At 41.3% G+C, this 23,406-nt stretch overlaps 1 protein-coding gene across 7 annotated transcripts in view; it reads right to left on the bottom strand.

Annotated features, from left to right (window-relative positions):
- Positions 1–23,406, bottom strand: part of lrp8 (low density lipoprotein receptor-related protein 8, apolipoprotein e receptor) — a 168,537-nt gene that overhangs the window by 8,813 nt on the left and 136,318 nt on the right. For 4 of the 7 annotated variants that reach the window (XM_005736981.1, XM_005736983.1, XM_005736982.1 and 1 more), the window contains exons 10-16: positions 20,410–20,581; positions 16,939–17,163; positions 15,240–15,358; positions 13,749–13,888; positions 6,919–7,060; positions 4,447–4,599; positions 1,922–2,305 (exon numbers count right to left, since the gene is read on the bottom strand). In XM_005736981.1, the coding sequence (XP_005737038.1) occupies positions 1,922–2,305; positions 4,447–4,599; positions 6,919–7,060; positions 13,749–13,888; positions 15,240–15,358; positions 16,939–17,163; positions 20,410–20,581 (1,335 nt within the window). Of the gene's footprint in view, positions 1–1,720; positions 1,784–1,921; positions 2,306–4,446; positions 4,600–6,918; positions 7,061–13,748; positions 13,889–15,239; positions 15,359–16,938; positions 17,164–20,409; positions 20,582–23,406 lie in introns of those variants that run through there. The other 3 variants (XM_005736986.1, XM_013911813.1, XM_005736985.2) reach the window with 2 other exon arrangements.

Here is a 23,406-nt window from a genome sequence, read left to right as displayed (position 1 = left end):
GTGCCATTGCCTAGCCTGTAGAGGTCTGTGCCCCCCAGACCATTACTAACCCGCCACCAAACCTGTCATGCTGACGATGTTACGGGCAGCATCATGGCTTCTACAGACTCTTTCATATCTGTCACACGTCTGTTTTTTTTGTTTTTTTCCCCAAAATCTTGAAATTAATTTTCTTTAATGTCGCTGAAAGATGTGCAAAATTACTACCGATATCAAAAGAAAACATTGGTTACCAGCTGTGTTTAATCTTTGCCCTCCCCAATCAGACTCCTGGTTCTCCCTCGCCCCACCATGCCCTCCCTCCCTCCCCCCAGCAGCGCACATGTGTAACAGCTGATGCCGGCAAACTTGACAGTGTGCACCGAGTTGAAAATTATAACACATGGCCCGTGGGTTTGGAGACTCGTCTTGTTCATGCCCCATTTTTCTCATCTGTGTCTGCTCCACCTCTCATCTGGAGCACTTGTGGTGTGCTGAGGAGGGCTGACAACTTCAGAGACCGGAAGAAACGTGCCTCTCGCCTCTTAGTAACTCTGAAGTACCGCGACCCCTAAAGTAATACAGCAGGCAACCTCTTTAATTCCCAGAAAATCACTTTCTCTCCCGCCTCTTTTTCCATCCCGTCGTTTCATATCCATGTAAATGCCGCCTTTCCTCCCAACAGTGTGTCATCTACAACTCCCATCCTCCCCGTTAAAGTGCTGGACTGTCATGTTCTTTTTCGCTCTCTGTTCACTCTTCGTTCTCTGTGGCTTTACTGTCTCACACTGCACGTTTTTGTTTTTTTTCATTTAACATTCCTTCGTTTTACTCCTTGCTCCGTTTCTCATTCATTTCCCTGTCCTCCAACTCCCACTTAAAACTTTCATCATCTTTCCCTGTTTCTCTCCATCTGTACAGCTTTTTTTCATCCTCAACACCTGCTCTTTTAATTCTTTTTTTCTCTCCTCTAAATTACTTGTTAGAATGACATAAAGATATACAAGTATTACGATAAGTGTTTTAGTGTCAATCTTTCTTTTAGGGCATTTAAATAGTGCACAGGCCCATTATCTGACATAAATATATATTCATCTAAAGAGTCAGTATTAAAAAGGGAACCTTTTTCATTTTCTTAGAAACAAAAGACAAAATAAAAAGCTGCCTCGGCAGGTTGACTGTCTCAATTTAATATTGCCATGCAGTAAAAAAGCTAAGAAGACTTTCAAAACAACTGCTGAAAAATACTGATCTCACAATTTGGTGGCTTCATCAATTTTGCTGCGTGGTGCTATCAAGGATTCTCGTCCGCTTCCAAGTACAATTTAATTCTTAGCGTGGCTTTGTAAACCATTGTTACGGCTGTTAGTCTGCTGTCACTGTTTGTCTGGGCTGCAAAGTGGTATTTTTCTTGCGAGCCAGTGAAGCGTGATTGGCGCGAGAATGAAGAACACTGCCAGTTATAGAAAGAGAGCGAGCGAGAGCTAAAGAGAGAAGGGGAGAGAGGTACAGAGGGAGAGACCAAGACAGAGATAAAGACAAAGAGAGTAAGAGAGAGGCTGTCAGAAAGTGAGGATGAGTGATGAGTAGTTTTATGCGAGAATGGAGGGGACTGTCATTTCTTAGCTCTGACACTTCTGTTAAGACGCTGGTCGCGAGGGATCAACAGTAAGCAGACCGAGACATAGTGCAGGCCTGTGAAGCGTTCGGACGGGTGTGTGAGCAGATGAGAAAAGGAATAGAGGAGGAGGTCGTAGGGCCAGTAAAGCAAATGATCAGAGGGAAAAGTGGAGGGGAGGAGAAGCTAGAGAAAGGAGGGATAAAAGTATTGGTTTTTAGCTTCCTGCTGATTTAATGATGGTGGTAACAGCAGTGATGGTAGCAGAGCAGAAGAAAACACTCGCTTTACACACATCCACATTCCTGTCATCATGTCACTTACCTCTGTGGGAGAGGTTGGCATTGCTCTCTTTCTGAATGCTGTTGGGAGCCACGGCAGCCAATAAGGGGGTGTGCGTGGACGTGGACTTCTGACTAGTGCTGCTCAAACTGGTCGTCTCTGTACTGGTAGCGGCGGGAGTCCGAGGGTGCGCTGTGATTCTGCCGCTCCTGGTGGTCTGAGGAGGGGCTGGTGTTGTAGTCTTGGCTGTGGGTGGTAATGTGGTAGTAGCAGAGGTGGTGGTGGTGGTGGTGGTGGTGGTGGTGGTAGAGGGCGTTGTGGTCATGGCAACGGTTGTGGGAGTTGTTGTTGTTGTGCTTGTTGTGGTGGTCGTCGTGGAAGTTGTGGTTGCGGTGGGGGCAGATGTCGTGGTTGTTCGGGGTCGAACTGCGCAACAGAAAAACAACCAGTAGGATTTGAGATTTCTCTCCAGACTGCTCAGCTGTTGCAGCCGTTTCCACTTGTAAGCTCTGCATCAATATTCAGCATACAACTGCAGTCAACAGCAATGCCTCCATTGATCTATAATCTCTTCTGAGGGTTCTGGGTCTACCATGGGGTCTCCTACCAGGAGCGCGCCTGCAAAACCTCCAAAAGGAGGCATCCATGAGGCATCCAAAATAGATGCTCAGCTGGTGTGTTTGATACGCAGGAGCAGCGGCTCTACTCTAAGGTCCCTCCAGAGGTCCAAGCTCCTCAGTGTCTCATCTCTAAAGCTGAGCCCAACCACCTTATAGAGGAAATTCATTTTAGGTGCTTGTATTCATGATCTTACTCAGATTTCATGACCATAATTTCATAATTATTTATTTATAGGCTTTGAACTGAAGTCTGCAGATCTTACATCACACCACAGGTTTGGATTGAGACATAAATGGATCAGTAAATGAAAAGCTTCACGTTTCAGCTTTCCACGTGCACCACAGCAGTCCGGTATAACGCCTGTGTTACTGCTAATCAGAAGTGTGACACTTTAAAGTCCTGTACAGCACCACATAGGTACCGTGACAGGTACTGTGATATTTCTATGTACATACTGTGCTAAAGTGCATTCACACATTCATAAGTAACAAGTTGCCAGATGGATAAGTTGCACAAGCGCATAATAAGCAGAATTTAGTGCAAGCGTTGCAGTCAGTTGTTGCAAACATCATATCACATCACAAGAAATGATCTGAGAAAACACTACGTTGTTAAAGCAGATGTACTACACCAGTACGTTTGGTTCATAGTGTACTACATGTACTAAAAGAAGTATTCAAGTCAGGGATTTTAGCTGAAGCTAAATTACACCACATGTCACCCCAGGCTCTTCCTCTGATCACTGTTTTTTTTTTTTTTGGTGTATCAGATTTACACAAATCCCAGTGCACACACTGCTGCTGATATAACATTCGGGTTTGTGTTTTCTAAACATTATTTTTAATATAAGTGATATGTGTTTCTTGGTGGTTGTAAAACTGAAATTTTGATCCAATACAGTCACAATTAAACCAGTGAGTTTTTCCACCAGAAATGTTTGTGTTACATTAAGAATCCAAAAAGCTTTGGTACAAATGCACTCACTGCCCCTGCACCTACTCCCAGCCTCTCTCACAGGGATTCTTTGAAATATTGCCTCAATACATCTTCATCGTCTCTTTCCCCCCGTTTCTCTGTGTCAGCTCCTCCTAGCTCACCTATATAGACATTAGGTGTAGGTCTAGTAAAAATAGCAACGTTACAAATGTAGTGACTCTATAAGGGCAGGGGGACAAGCTGACTGATGAAATAAGGTCAGCGAGGTAGGTTAGAAGTGCAGGGAAGAGTCCCTGACCTAGTTCCCAAGATAGTTTTACACAACACTTAAGGTTCAGATTCTCTGAAGGATCCAGGGCACTTTTAGCTTTGTAAACATTGTACTGTTAAATTGCAGACATTGAAAAATACTGTATTTGGAGTATCCAAAGTATTATGACAAATAGAAACAGTATAAATAGAAACGCTTTATATTTAGAATTTTAAATATTTGTGCTTAAATATGACCTAAAAGATGATCAGACTTTAACACTAGTCACACAGACGAACATAACTCAAATAAATAAATGAGACAAAAATATTCTTGGTAATTTAATCCAGTATTACACGGCTTGCATGTTTGTGGGTTTATTCAAATGAACTTCAGGTCTTTCCAAAATATTTCTGTCAGGTTAAGTTTGACTTAGAAACAAGCTCATTCCAAATAATTTTACTTATACATAGAATGACTTGTGTGCTTCGTTCTTGCAGCCTTGCTGTGCACCACTGCTGTTCTATGTTGTACTGATGGAGTAGCTGAGAAGTTAGCCTGGATTCTTTGTGCTCGTAAAAGAATTTAGGAACCGGAGAAAATTCAGGCCTTACTATTGGACTGATCACTGTTAGCCAACGACCCCTGAGAATGGCAACAATGCTCCTGAATTTCACTGTGATCCTAGCAGCGTGAATCTCATGTGACATTTATCCACACGAATCATTCATTCAGGTGTGCCTGTGGAATGTAGACTTACTGATCGCACAGCGTCTCATGTCTGGTCCTAGCTCCATGCCGTCAGGACAGGCGCAGGTGTACTTGGGGGAGTGGTCTGTGATCTGAGGCGCCTTCAGGCAGAGGTACTCGCAGCCACCATTAGGCAGTGTGCCCATATTACAGGTATCGGGACCTTTGGGAACACAGGCAGAAATGTAAAAATATTAAAAAAGACTTTTGGCAACACATTTATCTCTTGGAAAACAATAAAACCCCAAATGTTTTATTAACGAGCTGTACTGGAAAAGGAAAAAAAACAAACAAACAAACTTGCACAAAGCCCAAATCTCAGCAGCCCAAATTTTATTCAAATTAGAACAAAGAAAATATATCAAAGGTTTAAAATTACAGAATGTACAATTGTAACAAAAAAATAAGGCCACTTTGAATTTGATGGCAATAACTAGTCTTAAAAAAGTTGGGACACGGGTAAGAAAAGGCTGCAAAAGTAAGTGCTAATGAAAAAGAACCAGCTGGAGAAACATTTTGCAACTAATTATGTTAACTGGAAACATGTCAGTAACACGACTGGGGATAATCATGTTATATATTATATCATCTCGCAGATGCTGAGGTTCATCAATCTGCAGAAAAAACACATGAAAAACTGGATGAACCTAAGAAAAAGAAAAACCAGCATCAAATTTGACACGTAGGCGCCGGTATCTCATCAGTAAAAAGTTTCTGCTGCCATCAAACTATTAACTAGTTTGATGCTAGATTTAGGAATCTAATCTTTATTCCACACACTTCCTCTTGCTGACTTTAGAGATGCGTAGGTGAATGCAGGAGAGTCTCAACTGCTTTTAATCTCTGTAACCCAAATAAAAAATTTACATGTAGTTTCTTAAGCACAGTTGCAGACTCATGGAAAAACACTGCAGTTTTGTGTCATGTGGGGAAGCGCGAGAATTAGGTCAGGTCGCAATCTTTCCTGATTTCTTATGTAGCTTTGGAGAGCAGCACGCCATCAGCTGTCAGGAAAAGCAACAATATCACTTGCTACACAGAGTGAGATTTTAATAAGCTGGGAATACATTTATACTTGATGTACAGTATCTCAGCATAATGACTATGTAATGAGAACAGCTGTCTAAGTTCTCAAAGCTCCAAATGTGGTAAAAGGTTTGGGAAGGAGTCATCAAACTGGGGAGGATGGGAAAAAAAGGTTAAGGAAGAGTGTAGGAAGGAAAGAAGAAAACAGAGGAGGAGAGAGAGGGAGGCAAGAGAAAAGTGAACGAAAATGATGAGGATGAGGATGAAGAAGGAAAAAAGAAGGACCGAGATGATAACAACAACAAAATTATGTTGGTTTTAAGCCATAAAAGCGTCACTTTCTCCTCCTGCGCTGCCTCTCTTTGGTCTCCAACTAAGAAGAGTGAACCTAGGCTTCAAAGACCCACTGAGCGCACAAAAAATTAATAATAAAACAGACACAACTTGGGAAGGATCGGACGAAAGCCTCTTTTAAGGAAGTGTGTCGATAAACATGAAAGACATCTGAGCGTCTCGAAATATGTGAAGACGCACAGTACTGTACCAAACCACACTTACAGATAATATTCCTCACTGGGGTTTTCCTTAGGTGCAGTACACTAACAAATAAGAAATGATACAAAAATGCAAGAGAAACAAAGATAAATTGTTAAAAGACAGGGCAGAGAGGAGTCTGAACTCACCAAGCGTTGCAGTCGAGGTCACATTTTATCAAATACTTTGCTTATCAATGCTACTCGTGTGCTTGGGGGGGCTACTCGGTGCACCTTCACTTAGCCTTGCAGTGTTTTGTCTTGCTTTTGTTGGCATTTGGGAGAAAACATTTTCCAATTCTGTGATTTCTTTTTTTGACCAGGACTCTTGATTTATTAATGAGGGAATGCAATTAGCTGCCTGCTGGCGCACAGACAAGATTGCTTCTGAGCGCTCAGTGAGTGAGGAGAGAAAACAAAGCATGAAAACACTCGCACAAACACATTTCTGGCACGCAGTGTCAAACACACCCAGGTATTCACAAGCAGAGCTGTTGACAGGCACACACGCGTGCGTGCAGTCACACACATCGAGAGTGCAAAAAAAAAAGAAAAAAAGACAAACACATCGTTTTGACGTGCCCGTCACATCCACCGGTCTAATCACACTCATCAGATTATCTGTTTATTGTTTCAGACCGTTTCACTAAGTGGATCCTCGTGTCTATGTGCTGATAATGCAATGCTTTGTACTCAGGAAGGAGGTTAGATTTTGTGTATCCTGTGTGCACATACGCCCCAAAATCCTGCTCATTATACCGAACAAGATCCTGCACGCTTACGAGTGGCAAACAGCACCTAGACAGAGACTGGGCAGTATGACAGACTGAAAACGAAACGGACATTTTGACTTATTTGAGGTCATCTGGGACAGCCCCACTTAGATCACCTGTGCTAAGCTTCTATGCGTTTCTTCTTCTTACCCTTGGGCTGCCTCTGTTCATGAAACACCACTAGGTCCAGGGGGTTGTTAAGGTCCTCTGCGACCTTGGCCACATCGTGTCCCGTCAGTCGGTTGGCGCTGTATATCGCTTCATCTTCCAAGTCTGTCCAATACACGCGATCCTGGGTTAAAATAAAGCAAAGTCAGCTTGAGAAATACACAAATAAATAAAAAGCCCTAAACCAGCCTTGATGATTAATGATCAACCTATTAAAAAAAAAAGAAGAATAAATGAAAGATAACTCAGCTAATGCCACAGATACTGTTATAAAGCCACATGCATGTTGCAGATCCAGAACTGCTTGCGCTGTACCACTTGAGATCGGACACTTTCCTAATCAAATGGCAGTGATGACGAGATATATTTCATATTTCAGTAACAGAACACTTACAAAAATGTTTTCTCTAAAGAGGGCGTCATTCTAGGGTTTTATAAAGCTGTTGTTGCTTATCATTTTCAGAGTCCAGTGATTCTGTAATTCAGAACCGTGAGACCTCAACTATGGAGCAACCATGCTGCAAATGAGCATAATCTGCATACAACTTTAGAATAAATGGCTTTTCATAAACACCATTTGTCTCTGCTTAGAAGCTGTGCACTGATATTCATTGTAGTCACCGTTAATTTAAAAAAAAAAAAAAAAAGGAAGAAAAAAAAGCCAGTCTGCTGCAAAGAAATGTCCTCATCCCAACAATGGCTATTTGATTAAATTTACGATTACATTTGAGGATGTGTTGTGGTTTACTTGAATAGAGAGGTGTTTTATATCCAAGGTAACTGGTTAATTTTTCAAAAATGCAATAAACCCTCCCCCCCCCAAAACATGCCATTTAGCCCCCACTCTAACATCTTTACCCTCCAGCACTCCAGGTATTTAAGATTATAGCCAGTCTCTCTCTTCTCTGGTAAAAATAACCAGCCCCAAATAAACTTAAAAACACAGTCACATTACTCCAATTTGCCAGAGAAGAAAGCCCAGGTGGCACTCTTTGCTAATTTCTATTTTTAGCCACCCTAATTATAACAGCTACTTAACAAATGCAAGGACACAGAGGAGGCGTGGCATCTCTTGGAGACGGTTTAGTTAAAATAAGCCACCTACTCTGTGCTCGGTGGGTGAAAAGGGGAGCAGTGTTTACTTAAAAAAAAACACCCAAAAAACAGTAAAAACACCGTTTTAAGTCTGTAAGGAAGTTGCATGCTTGATAAGAAAAAAACAGCCCCAGTGTTTTATTGGAAAAATGTCTGTACCTTTGACTCTCTGTTTAAGCTTTGTGCCAAAGCAGAAGGTAGTGACTGCTTTGGCGGAGCGTACGGTGTCTTTGTAGTCCTAGCTCAGCTTCCTTCTCAATTTCCCTTCCGCTCTTTCACACCTGCTCATTATTCTCTTTAATGATACTACACGATATAACCGCACAAGTGCTCACGGCACTTGGTTTCCACAGCAACCCCAGACGGCTTTGTCTTTGCAAGCACACATCAATTAAGAAAAAACAGAAAAATAGAGCAAATGACTGCACGAGAAAACACAGACAGGCTGATATCATGGAAAGCTCGATAAAACAACGAAGAGACGATTTAGGAGGTGAGTGTGAGACGGAGAGACCAATCAGGAAGAGTGTCTGCAGGTTTCTTCGTCGTTACAGGGAGGATGTATTTTTATCATCTTTTTAAAGGCAAAGACCTGCAAGACTTGTATGGTGTGCGGGTATGTGTGTGTCCGTGTGTGTCCGTGTGTGGGGCTTAGTCACAGCAGCCATCCATGCTTTTTTTATCACTCAATCTCTCCCTCACTTAGGTTCTGATAACCTTTACTCATATGACAGTAGTTCTGAAACAATGAAAGACAAATATCAGCCACGCTGATAAAACACTACTCAAATCTATTATTCCATCTCTTCTTTTTGCTTCTCTCGCTCTCTGTCTTGATTTCCACCTCAGCAGTCAGTCTCTGACATTGTTTTCCCCTTTTTACTTTCTCCACTGTCAATCTTTCCGCGCGCCGCTTGTGACCTTGAAGCTTCAAACAGCAGCACAAAACCTGAGAAGGGCAGTGCTCTTCAATTGTAGGATCAAGGTACATCTTTTATGTTTTGAAGGATAGGCCAGAAGTTATACACAAAGCGCACGCAGACTTGCTCCCATGAACACATGGCGTCACGTCACATCAGATGGAGCTGCAACTCGGGGGGAGTGAGAGCACGTCTAAATTTATATGGAGCCATTTTTGAGTCGAGGGAAAGCAGCCCTTTATGATTTTGCTGTGATTCTATCCCAGAAGAATATGCGTCGGGGCTGTCTGACTGATCTGTCTGATGAGCTTCAGGTGCCTACTGGATACCTGGATGTTATGCATGAAAACTACAAATGAAAGCTCAAACAAAGCCAACCCACTTGCCTGTTGAGGATTTGATTTGATTTTTTTTTTTATGGGTTTGATCTGCATTCTTTGGCATAATTAGCCAAGTTCTGAAAAAATAATGTGGGGGCTTTTTCGGTAAATCATTTAATCTCCAATAAGCTGCAAAAGAGAATTTTCTCTCATGTGCACGTTACAACGTGTCTCTAGTTATGTGAGCTGACTAGTTTTCTTATTTGGGCTGTAGATGTGGACAGAGAGGGCCTGACGGACGTCTTCGTCAGGTTTTTAGAAAATAAAGCTTTGATCACATGTCATTTGACTGCCCCTGTTTTCACATAGAGCCTTTAAAATTTAAATCTTTACATATTACTCCAGTTTTTATTTCTTTCAACCACTACTTCTCTTCTCAATCCCATCCCACCTTCTCTTCTATCTCCTTCCTGTCAAGAGCTGAAAAAGAGACAACATTACTCTCTGCAAGCTTCTGCGATCTACATCTCCTCGGGGCTTGGCATGTAGGCAGGCGGTCGGCACTAACTGGTAGAGTTTACATGCGTGTGTCTGTTCAGGGTTTGATACAGAGGCCCCGCATCTTTCTCTGCAGTGCTGAGAAAACCCGTTCGCTCATCAGCATCAAAACGAAGTCTGCAGATGACACACTCGAGTGTAATGACTTGTAGCGTTCACTGTATCGCTCAGGAATATGAGGAGCTGGAATAAACCGTACGCCGCACATGAGTTGACAACTCATATCTCACATGCTCAGAAGAGCAGCTATATGGATGTGCATGTGAAAGAAATGGATGCTTAAGAGCTGTGGGCTTGTGGTTTTTGTTATGCTTGTGCATAATCAAATGTGGCTAAATGTCAGAAACATTTTCTCTGCATGCGAGAAAACATGTGAGGATGACTGACTTGGGGTTACACAGTCCCCACAACAATTCCCGCTCACAATAAGTTTCTACAGTTTTCACAAAGTTTTACATGTGATCCCCCAGGTCTTATTATTGTGGATTTGTCTTAACTGAAACTTACCGAACAGTGTATGAGCTAAATGTGAACATTTTACAGTTACTTTGTTTTTAACTAAAGAATAGGAACAGTTAAACTAACGTTTGCTTAATTTATACTATTTAAGAATCAACTGCAACACAAGTGAGTGCACTCTTTGTTAGCGTGGCTCCAATATTTGATTCACCAGTCCACTTTCTTCCACTCAGGGACAGACACTATGGGCAGAGAACCATTCGTGCTCACATTCACACCTACAACCAATTAAAATCACCAACCTAAGCTTCACCCAACCCCATACATGACTGTGAACTGTGGGAGGAAGCTGGAGTATGTGGAGAGAATCGACACAGCCACAGGTAGATCGTGCAAATTCCACACAGAAAGGCCTCAGCCTAGATTTAAACCCAAGACCAACTAAAGCGAGGCGACAGTCCTACCACAGCAACACCGTGCACCTCGTGCATGCTGTAATATTTTTTACTCTCTCTTCTTTTACGTTTAATAAAACTCAAACTTCCTGGGCATGGATGACACCAGTTTTAAATATTTTGCATGAGTGACTCTGTGGAAATGTGTTCTGCCAGATGATTCTTTGCAGGTGCTCTTTGCTGGAGGTGTTGTTTTTCTTGCTCCACAGTCCACCTTAAAGTACTCCAACTGTTCTGCTGAATTTGAGGCAGGACACACAGGCCACAGCTTTCACTTTTTTCATTCTATAAAAACTTGTGTTTGAAATTGCTATGTTTCGGCTGGAGAAAATGTTGTCCCTGCAAAGCATCTTCACACTAGGAGTCTGTTCATTCAGTGTAAACTTGGGTATAGACTTGCCTTTGCTATCCATCTACAAATGGCTACAAATGGTAGATTCATTTTAAAGAGAGCGACTTAACATCAACCAAAAATACAGAAAAAACACATCACATAAAAGTTCTAAACTGATTAGTATGTAATTGAGTATTTGATCCCCAAGCAAAACATGACTTAGTTCCTGTCTTGTTGTTTCATGGAGTTGGTTTGCACACATCTCAGGAGGGATTTTGGCCAGAAACTCTCTAAAGTCTTTAGGCTTCTTGGGAACTTTTCTATAGGACTTTATTCTGTCTCTCTCCATTAAAATGAATTATATCAGTGCATATCAGTACACGGCACTCCATATTTTCTGCACTGTGCAGTAAGTGTGCTTGTCCTGGTCAGGTCTATGCTGCAGGCTTACCTTGTATCACATCTGTAGGACGCGCACTGTGCCTTCTGTTATTGGGAGTATGCCCCATCCTGTCCCTCCTTACTGATGCTGCAAGCGTGTTTCTGTTTCTGTTCAGTAGCCTAGAACAGTAGCTCTTTTATCCTATCCTATCTTTATGAAGTATCACAGCTGGTGCCTTACTTGTTAGAGCATTTCCTTAAAGCCAGAATGATCAAAAACGTTCAGTGTTTTAGTTCAAAATTTGAACGAGGCAATTCTAAAAGTAACAAACTTCCCATTATCGGTCTGTAGGCACCGTGACATCCTCCTGTGCTGCTAAAGGTTTTTAATTTGGTCTATATCATAACCAGAGCAGAAGAAAGACCAGAAGAGCCGAGAGCTATTAATCTCCTGGGGTGAACTTTCACTGCTGCTCGAAACATCGGTTTTCTTTCTCTCTTTTGCACGCAAACACACAGACGCGCACACACTCACGCGCTCTCAGCTGGGCATGATGGATGTCCCTTCTTCCCTTTGCTTTCCCATCATCACACACAGTGTGTGCAGCAAAGAGGGGAATGGAGCAAACACTACTTACTGATCACATTTTCACCTACCACTTTCCCCACCTTCATCCTTGCTCTCTCCTCCCTCCTCCAGTTGTTTTCCACCTTCCACACCATCATCTATGCTTGATGGGCCCTAACGTACCGATTCACTCCCACCTCAATAAATACACCCAAATTAGTTTTATTGATTGATGCACTCTATTGTGACTCTACACTCGTCAGCAAACAAACAACAATTCCTTCTCTGGATTTATCCTGCTTCTATACTTCTATAACATCTCCATTTCTTTTCAGTCAGTCAGCCATGTCCCTGCACTGACTCATCTCTCCCCCTCTAGTTCTCGCACGTCTTTTACCGCTAGTACACTTTGAAAATGTGTGTCAGTCCTCCATTTATGACGATGAACAAGCATAGTAATAAATGGCATCAAAACAGTATACTTAAAAACCCACTGCTAAAATTTTGCTCACTGCAAGTCTAGAAATACGCAACCATGTTGGGAATCAACAGACAAGATATGATTGTCACTTAGAAGGCAGCGATAACTGATCTGAGACCCCTTTGGTGTGTGTGTGTGTGTGTTTACATTTATTTTGGGAGTGAAATAAGAACTTCTGGATCTTGTTTACCTTCCAGGTAAAGCCTCCCACTAACTCTATTAGGAAATAAAGAAAAAGCGTGCTGTGTATGTCCATATATACTTAAAAAGAGTTCTGCATTCTTCACATTTATTTAAGAAACTTTAAGCAAACTGATTTCAAATTAAACCCAACCCTAAACCAAAATTATATAAGACATACACTGAGAAATTTAATCTAACCAAGGACATTAACCAAGACAGAAACCCTACGCATGAACATGAACATCAGCTAAGAACAGGAAACTGAGGCTACAGCGTACACAGGCTCACCAAAACTGGACAACACAAGATTAGAATAATGATCCCCAATCTGATGAGTCTTAGTTTCTGCTGCTACATTCGGATTGTAAAGTCAGAATTTGGCATAAATAAAATGAAAGCAAGAATCCATCCTGCCTTATATCAACAGTTCGGTCTGGTGGTGATGAAATAGTGCAGGGGAAAGTTCTTGGCATTCGTTGGTCCCTACCCTCTACTAACTTATGAGTATTGTTGGTGACCATATCCATCCCTTTACGACCACAGTGTACTCATCTTCTGATGGCTGCTTCCAGCAGCATAATTCTCCATACCATGCCACTCAAATAATCTCAAACTGGTTTCTTGAACATGACAGGGAGTTCGCCATACAAAAATGGCTTCCACAGTCACCAGACCAAAAAAGGACCTTTGGGATGTGGTAGCACAAAAGATTCACATCTAACTGTTTGATGCCTTCATGCCAATATGGACCAAAATCGTAGGAATGTTTCCAGCTCCAACCCTTAGTGGCAAGGTGTACCTAATAAACTGTTCAGCATATATTTCAATAGGTATACAGCTAGAGCAGAAAATATATCCCTGTATGATGATATAGTCTAATGATGAATTATTACATTAGCATAAACTAAAATTTGCCCAAAAGGTTGGAAACGAAACAAAACACTGCACACTTTCAAAAATGCATATTACAGAAACAGCTGTATGCACCAGACCAGAGCTCTGGCATTACCGCCTGGTCTGATTCTTTGCATTTGAATCTCAATTCTCAACTGCTGTACCTCAAAGACAGTGAGGGCAAAGGGATGGCCCAGGTGGTGATGCGAGGAGAGCAGCACTTTGCGGTTGTCACCATTGAAATCCACGCTGGACAGCAGGTGCAGCTTGGAGTCCACCCAGTAAAGTCGTCTGTTGGACAAGTCTGAGAACATGCAGGGAAGGGGGAGAGCGAGAGAGAACAAAATCAAGAGGGGGTAGGGGAGAAGGTGAATGGAGAGAGAGAGGTCACTCAGAGTGAAACGGCCCAGGGTGAGGGGTATATGGATGTAATGGCCCAGTAGCTACACAATCAATCTTCTTTGACATGACGACCTCAGCCCCGTACTAAGAAAACACAGATGTGATTGTAATATTGCCGCTTGACTTCTTTGCTGGAGAAAATATATATGCCCTTGAACAGAATCATTAGTCTTGCTGGACCTATTTTAAAGACAAACTTTGCTGCTTCGCAAATCTCAAATAACTCCACATTTCAGCCACTGCTATATTATTTATATTAGGCCCAAATCATTGTTGTGTCCTTGCTATGAGCGGCAAAGTGTTGTGGTGTTTACTTTGAAATCGAAACACCACATTGAATTTAAACAGCAAAGGAAATAATCCCTGTATTACTCTTTTTTTCACCAGACTCTAAGATTATGCTTTTAAGAAGAACATTTAAAAAACAGAAAGCAAGAATTTAATTAGTAATTAATAAAGAATTAAGCTTTTGTGTGCAATAAGCAATTCGAAATTGGTAAAACACTGGAAGTATATGAAAAAAAAAGCATCCAATAAAAGTACCAAAGTAAACTGAAGGAGGAAGAGAATTAACACGATTCTCGGACCCCATTCACCTCTCCTGACTCAATCACCTGCACTGTTCGGTGGTCTCTATGAAATCAGTGACCAGGGGAACACAATTCACCCTTTCTCCCACAGCCGCCTGGCGCCAAGCCTCTCATTCGCCTTATTCCAAAAAATAATTTGTTTTCATACAGATGCGGCGACACCTCAATTCCACAGAGTGTGGCGACTGTGTGCTTCTATTTCTCCTCAGGCAAGGGCAGCTGAGAGGAATTGGCTGGTGCTTCGGAGGGAGTTGAAAGGGATGAGGGGAGGTATCGACAGCACAGAGCGTCTGGCTTATTAATTCGGAGCCTCATACTCACTGGCTTGATTGATGAGAGCCAGACACAAACTGAGGTATATAACAATAAGAGCTACTTGGGTTTCAGCACCCATAGACTATTTTCTTCTCTCAACTTGTGCTGTTTGTCTCTCTCTGGCTTTCCTCCATGTGTTGTTTTTTTTCTTTGTGTTGAATTCACTCGAGACACTTTTTTTTCTCTCTCTCTCTAAAAGCAATGTCAGCATAATAACCTTTTTTTTTTTTTTTTTAACAAAACTGCTGTCAGAGCTGATTGATTTTTTCTATCTGGGCATCATCTTCTAGCTTTTCATCCTTCTTCCGTGGGCTTTGAATGTTCAAAGCTACATGTTTTTTTCCTTACCTAGAGTTATTCCATTGGGCCATTCAATGTGTTCAGACACCAAAATTTGTCTATCCACTCCATTCATCCCAGCCTTCTCAATTTTGGCCTGACCTCCCCAGTCTGACCAGTACATAAACCTGCGGGAAGATACACAAGTTAGATTAAATTGAAGCAGCAACCTCGGAGGCTGAGAAATCAAGCCAACGTGACCTGCCTGCATTCTCTCTGAGGGCCACCAGATGGTGATAGCTGTGGTTGTAAAAGAGACCTGAAGTCTTACAGAAGGCTACGAGAAATGGCTTTCTGATTTTACTCATTTGTTTTGGGTCATACTGAATAAAATATCAACTGAAATATTTTGTAACCATGTTACAAAATGATATAAAAACCGCACACTTGATGGCTAATAGCTGTCCATCAGAAGTCATTAGCCAATGATTGTGCGGTTTCACACTTGACTTCTTGTCAACTCGGGTTTTTTGCCAACCAAGCTGGTGATGGCAAAAGCTTCAATACAATATGGCACTTCAGAAACCAATGTGTGGCTATCTGTGGCTGAGTGCCTAGCTTTAGAGCAGGGGTGAAAAAAGTTTCTAGCTTGGTATAAAAAGTAATTTTCCACCTTTGTGACATCTTTACATTTCATCCCTTTATAGGGGCTTAAAGTATTAATACTTAAAGTTGTGAATTATTAGTGCTGTGGAGCGTGACGCTTGAATGCAGGCGGTTGTAGCACCAACTCGCGGCAAGGCTTCAACTTCCGCTACTTCAAGTCATTGAACTGGACCTTTTTGTTTCTGCGTTTGTGACCTTTTGAACTTTTAATACAATCATCTAACAAATAATATGGCTTCCTGTGTGCTCTACTTTTGGTGAGTGAAAGCTAGTATTTTATTTGTCTGTTACTTAATAACTAGCAGCTTATCTGTGTGTCTAGCTAGCATTAACTGATAACTTAACATACAGCTTATAACCCAAATACAGTCCAAAACCAGTGAGAGATGCCATTGTTCATCTTTATATACATGTTGTATCATTAAGGCACGGCCAGTTCAGTGTCAGAAATGAAAGGAGTAACTTTGCAAGGACCAGTGAAGAGAGATTAATATGCAATGTCAATTGTTCTGAAAAACTCTTAACTGACAAAATCAACTGTACTCCGTCACACGATGTTCCACAGACATCTTCTCTCATTTTCTTTGCAAAATGACTGTATTATTAGTAAGACAGGCATTGAAAACATAAAAGGGAAAGCACTGTGCAAAACAGCAGGTACTGGAAACTTGGACCTTATCTGAATATGTGTGTCCATGATAAAACTGTGAAATCGTGGCTTCATTTGCATGTATTTCATGCTAGTCTAGCTTTGTAGAGCTGTGAAAAGACGTCTTTGGGGAGCTCAAGGCACCCGAGACAAATGGAAAGAGTTAGAAAGGGAAGACAAAGTGTTACATCCCATCTCAAGAAAACTGTTAAACTGCTTAATCTAACAGATGGGCTCAGTGCTACAAATAGCCTTTACTGACTTTAGGCCAACTTCTACACCCAATCTCTTTCTACTATAACAACACTGGCTTTTACAGACACACACACAATGACAGTAGGACCTCTTACTCGCCCTCCCTCCTTCCTGCCTTTTTGCTCAACTCCTTTGCAATCTTTTGCTCCTTTGTGCATTTTTTCAAAATCCTTTTACCCTAAAACTAACCCAACTCACCCTTGGTGCGGATCCACTGCGATGGCTCGTGGCTCGTTCAGCTCGGTGGTTATGAGCATTTTCCTTTTCCTGCCATCTCCCGTAGCGACAGATATGCTCTTATTGCCTGAGTCCGTCCAGTAGATGTTCTTGTGGACCCAGTCGACAGCAAGGCCCTCCGGGGAGTGGAGCGAATCGATGAGCGTCACCTGCTGTGATGAGTCACTGGCCTTGTTGATGTAAGCGCTGGTGGGTGGATGGAAAGGAAATGTATCAGTAAGTAATCTGGAAATTATAAAAGCCTAATCCATCACAGAGGTGCTGGCACGATGGATTTACTACCGTCTGGCTTCCTTTCCTTGGGAGGAATGACTTGATTGTGAGTGGCTTAGATATCTTGTTGGGAACATAGATTCTTCACTCTATTCAGGTGTGAGGGGCACCCAATCCTGACACCTTTATAACAACTTCAGCCTTCACACCAAACACAGCCTCCCAGGGAGAATGAGTCTGTCTTTTTCTATCAGCACCACATGCCTATATCTCCCCTTTAACCGAGTGTCCCTTTCTTGTCTTCAGTTTCTTTGATTTTCCTCCTCCGTCCACTTACTCTGTCAACTCTTCTATCCCCATTCCCCACTGACATTTCCTTTACTGGTGAAAAATGTTAAAACTTAATAGATTACTGCCTCGACAATATATGAATGCAAGAGCAAGATGGAAGAAAAAATGCTTGATAAAAGGTTGGGACAAGCAATGTCCCAAGTTGCACAGTGCCTTCACATTTTAGCAACGCCTACAGGAGTAAGAGGAGACGGGAGGTGCATCTTAACTAAAGAAGAAGGTTGACTGGTAGTCAGAGCTTGGAGATGCTCACCGTTACATTTTGTCAACCCAAATGTCTTCATCTTTACAGTCAGGTGAGTGTGGGATGTTATTGTGTGAGTGTGATAGATAATCTATGGGTTCTCAAGAGTGCCTCAGGGTTTGTAACATGGATCCAACACCACACTGTTTCACCCTCGAGGTTAAAACGGCTCAAGCATTGTGGAAATGAAGGAAACCCATCGTGTTATTGATGCAGCATGCAGCTACTGAACTCTACTGAAAACGCCAGAACAAAAATTACATTTGACACAAATTCAATTTGAAACAATTTTCTTTTGCATTACATTCTGTTCTTTGATACTGAGTAATCGCGAGTTCCACTAAAACATATTTTCTGTTTAATCTCTTGTTCAATTTCTCCAATATTTAATTTTTTACGAACACAGCGGATATAAAAATTCAACACGTCAGGTTTTCATGATGTATAAAAATGAAGAAAATGAGATCAAGGTAAACGATTTAAGAAAATAATTTCCACCTTTAAAGTTTAACCTGCACAATTCACAGTCACTCTTCAATTCTATTTGGGTGGGGGACAATCACTGAAAAACTTACAATTACCTGGCTGCACAAATGTGCGCAGCCTTAGACTAAAATACTGTTAAATACCTCTTTTGATTTTACTACACCGTTCAGTCTTTTTGGCTGGGAGTTTGCCACAGCACTGCGTCTCTTGATTTGGCAATACTTAACAGTCTTCTTTGCAAAAGTACCACAAATCATCGTCAGGTCACCCCACAGGTTTTGATTTGGATTCAGGTCTAAGTCTTTCCAAAACTTTAATCATCAGGTGAAGACATTCTTTTGTAGAATTGGATGATTTGGGTCATTGTTGTGCTAAAGGGTGAAATTCCTCATCATTTTCATCTAGCAGCTGCTTTAAGTTTTTGTGCCAAATTGGTATCAGTATTGGAACTGCTCATATTTCCGTCCATTTTGAGTAAAACACAATGTATTTTATGGTATATTTTACAGCTTGGACATTCTTGTGTACCCTTCTCCTGACTGATACCTTTAAATCATGAGATCTCGTTAACGCTTTATAAGCTTTTTCTGGACCATGGCTTTTAATTTATGTATGTCACATTAAAAATGGACAAAGTTCTGAAGTCATTTTTCTTGGGGTCATATTTTCTCAACATCACAAATCCAGATATTTTGACAGTGCTATGAAGATGTTTTATATCCACTTTATATTCTTTTACTCACTCTAATTTCACTATGTCCTTAATTTGAGTTAGAAAATCTTCACATAGACTTAGGTTGAACAGGTTGGTGGGCTGAACAGAGGCTTCGGGCACAGTGAAGAATAAGACAGAGACAGATGAGTCCAAGTCCACTGAGCAGATTGCATGTTTAATTGGTTGAACCATTGTTTGCAACAGACATCTCCATCATTGGGAGAAGGTAACAAGTCATCGACCCGTGGCATGCTAATCACTATGAATTAGTCTGGAAAACCACATTATCACATTGAGGGTGAATGAGTAGTGCAGACTTTAATAAGCCTAACTATTTCGTATATCACCTTATCAGGGAACAAAACAAAATAAATAAAAAAAACCCTCACATTTTACTAATAAGCTCCAATTTCTAATTTCATCTCTACCTGGGGTTAAGATCTGTCACCAAGGCAACTTGGACAATTTGCTTACATATATTCTACTGTGGCGTTACAGGAGAAAAGAAAACATATGGTAATGTCAAAAAGAGCAGATATTCTAAACAGCAGGAAAACTTGATTCTGATGCTATGCACTTGGGTGCAAGTGCAGAAGATTTTGCTTTGAAAGATTAGAGAAAAGAAAACACCATCAAGGACAACGCCAAGTAGATTAAGCTGTATAACTTCCCTCGCTGTTTGCTACTTAAAGCAACTTTTGATATGTGAGTTTATTTACGGCATCGAAAAATAGACTTCGCTGTGAAAAATGAGTTCATTTGTCCGTTCCCTGTCACAAGCCCTTGACTGTGTTACCAAGTTTGTGTGGGAGAATGTCTGCGTGTGAATGTGTGTGTATGGAGATGAATAATGGCAGCGATTATTGAGGCAGTGAAATTAGTGAGAGCATATGGCTCAGCTGAGATGATAGAAAGCCCCTCCCACAACCTGTCAGCCATCAGGGTGACACAAACACACACACAAATGTATGTGCAAAGCTATGGTATGTGCACACACACAGACTCACACAGTGTGTGTGAAGGACAAACAGGTGCGGCTGACTCACTACTAGAAGGTGTGACAGGTTGAAGCACACAAGATGGATGGATAGAGGAGAAAGATAATGAACATGTTGGCTGAAGAATGTTATCTAACTTTAAGGTCCTGCGTCTATACAGTGGCTTTCATCGTTTTATATGGGCTTCCTCTGCCTTTATAGACAGAATATATACACATCATTTACAGCATTTCAATAATTACACTGAAATATACAATTATAGATCATTTTTCTGTCGATTAAACAGAATGATCCAGCAAAATCTAGTGGGTTAGTGACGCAGTGCGTCTTCAGTTCTGTGTAGCAGTACCTGATAGGGTTAAATAAATAATTTAAAAAATAAATATAACTTGTCATTGTGTGTGCGTGCTTGTATGTGTGTGTACCTGTATATTTTCTGATGATACAGATCACACCAGAACATCTTGTTGGTGGACACGTCCACATCCAGGGCCACGGCATTCTTCAGTGTAGGGACCACTTGTGTGTACTCACTCTTCAGCGGGTGAATACGACGGATTTCATGACGGTTAGTGAACAGCAGGTACGGACTCTTTCCTGTTGGAAAAGGAAAGATGTTTATGTTACCATCAATGAAACCACTGGACAGAGAAGTTATACAGAACAGCTCATCTGCTCTGTAACCCACTGCTGTGACTCTAAATTAGGAACCTACCAAATATGGGCCGTTTGTACTGCTTTTGCTCTTGGTATGTCACAGGGAAATATTTGTTACCCTTGCAAAATTCCTGTACGTGAAAGCTGAACTTGTGGATCTGTACTGTTATAGGCATTTGCAGCTAGACTGCTGACTAGAACCGAAAGTATGAGCACATCACTCCAGTCCTGGCCTCTCTGCATTGGCATCGTGCCTCATTTTAGAATTCAGTTTATGATTGTTTGATCAAGGCTCTTAATGGGCGGCCCCTAGCTTGTATTACCAGTCTTATTCATTTATATTCACCAATATTTCCCAGTCTCACAGACCCACTGGTGAAGGCCTCTTACTGTACATGTCTCAAGGTCATGCCTCAAGCAAAGAGGTGACAGAGCCTTTGCAGTCGTTGCTCCACAGTTTTCAAATCTACACAATCACGTGAAAGCCGAAGTTCTGATAGGACTCTATGCAGTCCTCTGAAAAACTAAGTACTCTTCATGATTCAGTAGCTTGTAGAATCACCTTTGCAATAACTTGAAGCTACTGAAGAACTTTGGTTGACTGTTCACAACGTTGGTTCAGTTCATTGAGTTTTGGCAGGATGATGCATAACTCGGGTGTAGGTCTGGATGACCTTAATTGGACCTTTGCAACACCTTCATTCTTTTCTTTTTCATTCTGTTATAGATTTGCTGCTGTGTTTGACATCATTGTCTTGTAGCATGACTGAATTTGGGTAAAGCTTTAGCTGTCAGTCAGATGGCCTCATATTTGATTCTAAAATACTTTGGTATACAGCATCGTGCTTGACAGTTGGTATGAAGTGTTTGTGTTGATTATGTCGTGTTTGGTTTTTGCCAAGCGTGGGGCTGTGCATTATGGCCAAACATTTCCACTTTGTTCTCATCTGTCCACAGGACATGGTTCCAGAAGTCTTGTGGTTTGCTCAGATGAACTCTGTAAAGCTAAGGTGTGTTTGCCGCTGTCTTTCTTAAGAGAAGAGGCTGTTGCCACACTTGTTCAATCTTTTTGTGGCATCATGAACTGTCATGAACTTTGACATTTAACACTCTAATAGGGGTTTTTTAAAAGTCTGAGATGTAGCTCTTGGGGTTTTAAGCAATTTCTCTGGGCATTGCATGGCCTGGCCTTAAGAGGAATTTATTGGGACGCCCATTCCTGGGAACATTGTGACATTTTGTTAACACACATACAAAATAGGCTGTTCTAGTGTTTCCCTTTGCTATTCTTCACCAGTCTAATAACCTACATACTGTTGTGTACAAAGATACCGTGGGTAGTGCTGAGTGTTTAGCCTTATTCCCAAAAGGGAACATAATGTAAGCCAACTGTACTCTTGTTTTGCATTTGTACTATTTAGGTCTTTAAAGCATGTATTTTTGATGATGTGAACATAAATTATGTATCCAAACAACCCCTTTATTTGTATTTGTATTTGTATCTTTATTTATTTCAGACATAATAAAACAAACAAAAAAAACCAATATATACTCGTCTACATGTATTTTCATTTACGAATATGAATATATGTGTAGATATACACACACACACGTATTTGTACAGACAAACAAGAAAAATATAATTAAAATAATAATGTTTCCCATCTACACATAGATTTTAGAACAACATCATATTATTGAGTGAGTTTTTCACACAATTATGCACAACAGGGAAAATGATGTATGTGGTATGATTCAGTCCACATGGAAAACACACACCCCTTTTTAAAGACTATTGTTTTGGAATAAAGATGCAAGTGTGGTGTCCTACTGTTGGAAAAAGTTACATTACTTTTGTTAGTGAAGTGACCCAACAAGAGCCATGCCACAGTCTATTTAAAGTACAACAGTGCATTGCTGGGGTTTTTTTTCAGGGGCATTCAGGATGTGGCGTTCACTGGCACTTAGTTACCTGGTAGCGGACACACTTCAGCTGACTGAAGGTGAGGATGGCTCAAGCATTTGAATAATTCTAGGTAGGTGACAAGGTCAACTCTAGCACACAGAGATACCTTAGTTTGTGAGCATGGGAGTTGCTGTGACATCTATATTTTTGTCATCAAGCACTTTCAACCTAAAATACAAGAAATGTAGTCCTGGACTCTCACTACAGTGCAGCTAATAATACATCAATGTTTCTTTTAATTTAGCAGCACTGGTGTGTCCTGGATTGCCACTCCCATTACATTTTCCAGCACGTTTTTTCACGTTTGTTCTCTGTCCTAGCTGTCACGTCATCTTTATTCTCCACTGTCCACAAAAATCAAAACAGCATTCAAACAAGACAAAGCCGGCCGGCAGCAACGTTCGAGCGTGCACAGACAGCACAAACTCCTACTTTCACACAGACTCAACCGTGCTTTGACAGGTTTCCTTAGCCCTGGTTTATTACAGGCCACTGCACAAGGAGAAAATATTACAGTTCTACTACTGCTAGGATCCAATCATTTTTCTCTTACTGCTGGTTTGTAATCATCAATTTCCCCTGCTGAGAGGGCGAGTGAGCGAGAAAGCGAGAGAGAGACAAAGGAACAGGCAAGCGCAAGTAAATCTGACAAATGCAGGTAAAGTCAGGGAGAAAAGATCATTAAGAGGATGTAATTAAGGAAGGACGAAGGAAAAAGCCATCAACAAAACAAGTGAAAACATGGGAAAGTGGGAAAAAGAGAGAGAAAAGTAAGAACATTTTGAAGCCTGTATAATGA

Source organism: Pundamilia nyererei, unplaced genomic scaffold, assembly GCF_000239375.1.
Source record: "Pundamilia nyererei isolate P.nyererei 1_Seehausen unplaced genomic scaffold, PunNye1.0 scaffold00072, whole genome shotgun sequence".
Lineage (NCBI taxonomy): Eukaryota > Metazoa > Chordata > Actinopteri > Cichliformes > Cichlidae > Pundamilia > Pundamilia nyererei.
This window is presented reverse-complemented; position numbering and strand designations above follow the sequence as displayed.